Here is a 3,511-nt window from a genome sequence, read left to right on the forward strand (position 1 = left end):
CCGTTTGTTGTGTTAATAAATCATGTTTTCCTTCCAAAAAGTTGTCCCTTGCTGTTGTGTGCTTGACCTGCTTTATACTTCTAAATGCTTTTCACATGTAAAGAGACATCCTCAGTTTTTTCTCCTTAGAAACAAAAAAGGGACCGCCAATTAATTTCTTTTTCTCCATCGTCTCTACGAGAAAAGGTTTCTTTATTGGAAAATTTTAGAGCATAGCCATCAATAAAAGTCGATGCAGTTAACCTAAAATCAGCCAAAGGTAAGCTCAACAAGGAAACCATGCAAAATAGTATTATTTAAGTCCCAATTTTACGAAAGTTAATTTAACTAAACTTTGAAGCTAAATTTAATTAGAACTCAAAATTTTAAAACTAAAGTCTAAATATTGCACAACTATACAAAAAGTAGCATAAATTAGAATTCTTGTTAGGTTAATACAATAAAAAATACATTTTAAAATATCGGGGTCAAGTTCATACTTTTGAATTTCAAGAAGCGAAAAAACAATAAATAATTTGGACCGAGGGATCGTACCAAATAAAAAACATATTCATCAAAAGAGTGTACCAACCATCTGTATAATATATTCTTCAAATAAAAAACTAAAGTAAGTCTCATGAATTACATCTGATTTCGTCAAACACCTATTTTTGATATTACCCTTAAAACCTCTTGCTAACATATATTTATTAAAAGTATGTCACCAAATTATCTTCGTGTTTGGGACAAAGGCGTAGTAATTTTTGTCCCTTATTCCCTAATCATGTCCAAAGTGTCTCCCAAGCTGCATATACACTGTTATCTTCCAAAAACAGGCTGGTATTTCCATACTCATTGCTGCTAATTTCTTGAAATTCTGATACTTCCATGCAAACTAAGGCTAGCAAATTAGAATTTTGGCATTTTAAATTCAAGATTTCTGCTTGTGACTTGGCGAATTCTGCTTGAAGCTCACTTATTTGCTTTTGCAATTGGCAAATAACACCAGCACAACCATAAACTGGATCTCTGATTCTGGCATTTGCCTCATACACCATACTGTTCACAGCATCTGCTCTTTGTTCCTCTGGTAGCTCCTGCAAATTTCGAGGTTTTCAATATTCATCAACTTCAAACAATTTCTACTTTCTTTAAAAATTAAGATTAAAAAAATTATTGATAAATTGAAATTTGAGTTTAATGACAACCTCAATCTATATCAAGAATATTACTGATTTCAGCTATTTAATTAGTTGTATGCAACTGATCAAATAGGATATCTGATTTGTGTTACAAGAATATTATTAGCACGTCTAAATGGTAGAAAAGGCCGAGCAGAAGAAATTATTTATAATGTACGTAACACAATAAATCAAACACCATTAAATTTAAAATGAGGGGATGGAAATCTCAATCATTTTGTGTGCGTGTGTGTTGGAAGGTTTTGGGGGGGGGGGGGTGATCTTGTTAGCTTATCAAAGTTGATCTTAAAGAAAAGGTATAAATCATTGTAATTAAAATTAGATCATGGAAAATTATAGCTACGTGTAGAATGTGAAAAAGAACAAGGCAAATGATAAAAGAAGTCTCACAACACTTGGCTAGCGTTTGGCCATAGATTCCCAAATTTATTTTGAAAAATCTGATTTGGGTGAAGTTTGGTTTGAAGATGAAAATGTGTTTGGACATCTATTTTGGGTGAAGTTTGGTTTAGAAAAACATGAAACCGACTTATACCCACAAGTTCTAAAAACTATCACAAATACCCAACAATACCATTATCAATAACATTCATTATATTATCGCAAACCATAGTCCCGAGCATAAATAAATTTGATACAAAATTATCATTTTTATAATGAACTACATGATACACTATCAGATGACCGAGAAGACGAAGCAACATCGTTACAAAATAATAAATAGTGGGCTCTTTTATAAAATATAAAAGTTTGGGGCAATTTTTAAAAAATATAATAGTGATATTTTGGCCCAAAACCAGCTATTGAGCTGGTTTTGAGATTTAGGATTTGAGATTTGGCCAAAATATAGGCAAAATCTATGGCCAAACATGTGGTTGACAAATAAAATACAAATTTATTTTGTCAAAATCTATGGCTCTTTAAAAATGACCAAGTTTAAGTCCAAAGAAGAAATGACCAACTAAAAGAAAGCATCATTATTGCAAATTAAAAAAAAGGAGGGTGGGGGGCAAAAATCCAAAAACGCCAAAAATCAAGAAAGTTCAGCTGTGTACTTGTGTCTATGTTCACATCTCAACACATGATGAATGAAAGTGAAAAGAGTTCTTAACTTTTATAACACTGATTATAATTATATTTATAAAAACAAAAACTAGTAACCGGAAAGATAGGTTGATTACCCTCCGTATCATATTAAAATATACTATAATATAAAAAAATTCTTTACACTATATGTATATAAAGTTAAAATCCTGCAAAAATCAAGAATGAAGCCAAGATATAAATACCTGCAACATTTTGATGATGTTGCTAGCACCAAAAACTCTATGAGCAATGGTAAATTTAAGGGGATCAGTGGGAGGAAAATAGGGTGCCAATACACATTTGTCAACACATCTCCTGCGCAGGATTTTGCAAGCAGCACAGGGAGTAAGAATCACTGGTGGTGGTGGTGAAAAAGGAGGAGCTGATAATATGCTTTTGGGAGATAATAATCCACTACTTGTTGTAGTTGCAGAAACAATATTAGGTGAGTTTTTTGAGGATGCAATTAGTGAAGAAATGGTGGTGGTTTTGTTATCACTGCATTCCATTTTGATGGGATGGAGGAAGTGTAGTTAAATAATGAACTTTATGTGGAGTCTATAATGATCACTTTGGTGAGATTTGAGAGTTAGTGTGATGACAATATATATAGAGAGATGGAGGAAATTTTCCTAGGGCCGATTGGGACTTTTTTGAAGAGTTTAGCTTCTATTCATCTTATAGATAATTATAGGTAGATGTTCATAAAAAGTGAAATTAGTAACTTGAAAAAATGAGATATGTTATCCGTTTCAACTGGCTGAAATATGTCGGTATTGGAAAAAAATAATTATACTGTTAATATATAAAAGATTAAATCCTTTTGAGAAAAAAAAAGTTTAATTTTTTATTAATTCACTTACATTGTTTGAATTTTCGTATTCTATAAAGTTAAGTTGTCGTACAACAACACATATTTTTGCTAGCAAGTATGATATATAACTTAATTAGAATTAAAATAAGATAATAATCTGTTATGGTCGATTGAATTGCAATGATCCAAAGAAAATTAAACTTACAAGAAAAAGTCTCCTTGGGCATTTTTCTTCCAAATTATTGAAAAAAACTTTGAGTGACCACAATTTCCTCATTTTTGAGGAATAATGACGTCATTTTGTGTCATTGGTTGACGTAATTTTTAAGGCAAATCACTAACATCCTACTATAGTTTGAACTTGATTTTTTTCTCAATACATATATTTTAACCAGCATCTGTATTTACTTTTTTGTGTCTCAATTAACAA

The 3,511-nt window shown here is 31.2% G+C and overlaps 1 protein-coding gene across 1 annotated transcript; it reads right to left on the bottom strand.

The window, feature by feature from the left end:
* Positions 1 to 575: 575 nt before the first annotated feature.
* Positions 576 to 2,950, bottom strand: LOC107816480 (LOB domain-containing protein 1-like). Its single transcript, XM_016642203.2, has 2 exons — positions 2,471 to 2,950; positions 576 to 1,076 (listed from the first exon to the last, which is right to left on the bottom strand). Exons 1-2 carry the CDS (start codon positions 2,774 to 2,776, stop codon positions 762 to 764), a joined length of 621 nt encoding a protein of 206 aa, XP_016497689.1. The 5' UTR covers positions 2,777 to 2,950; the 3' UTR covers positions 576 to 761.
* Positions 2,951 to 3,511: the final 561 nt, after the last annotated feature.

Source organism: Nicotiana tabacum, chromosome 13 (genome assembly GCF_000715075.1).
Source record: "Nicotiana tabacum cultivar K326 chromosome 13, ASM71507v2, whole genome shotgun sequence".
Classification (NCBI taxonomy): Eukaryota; Viridiplantae; Streptophyta; class Magnoliopsida; order Solanales; family Solanaceae; genus Nicotiana; species Nicotiana tabacum.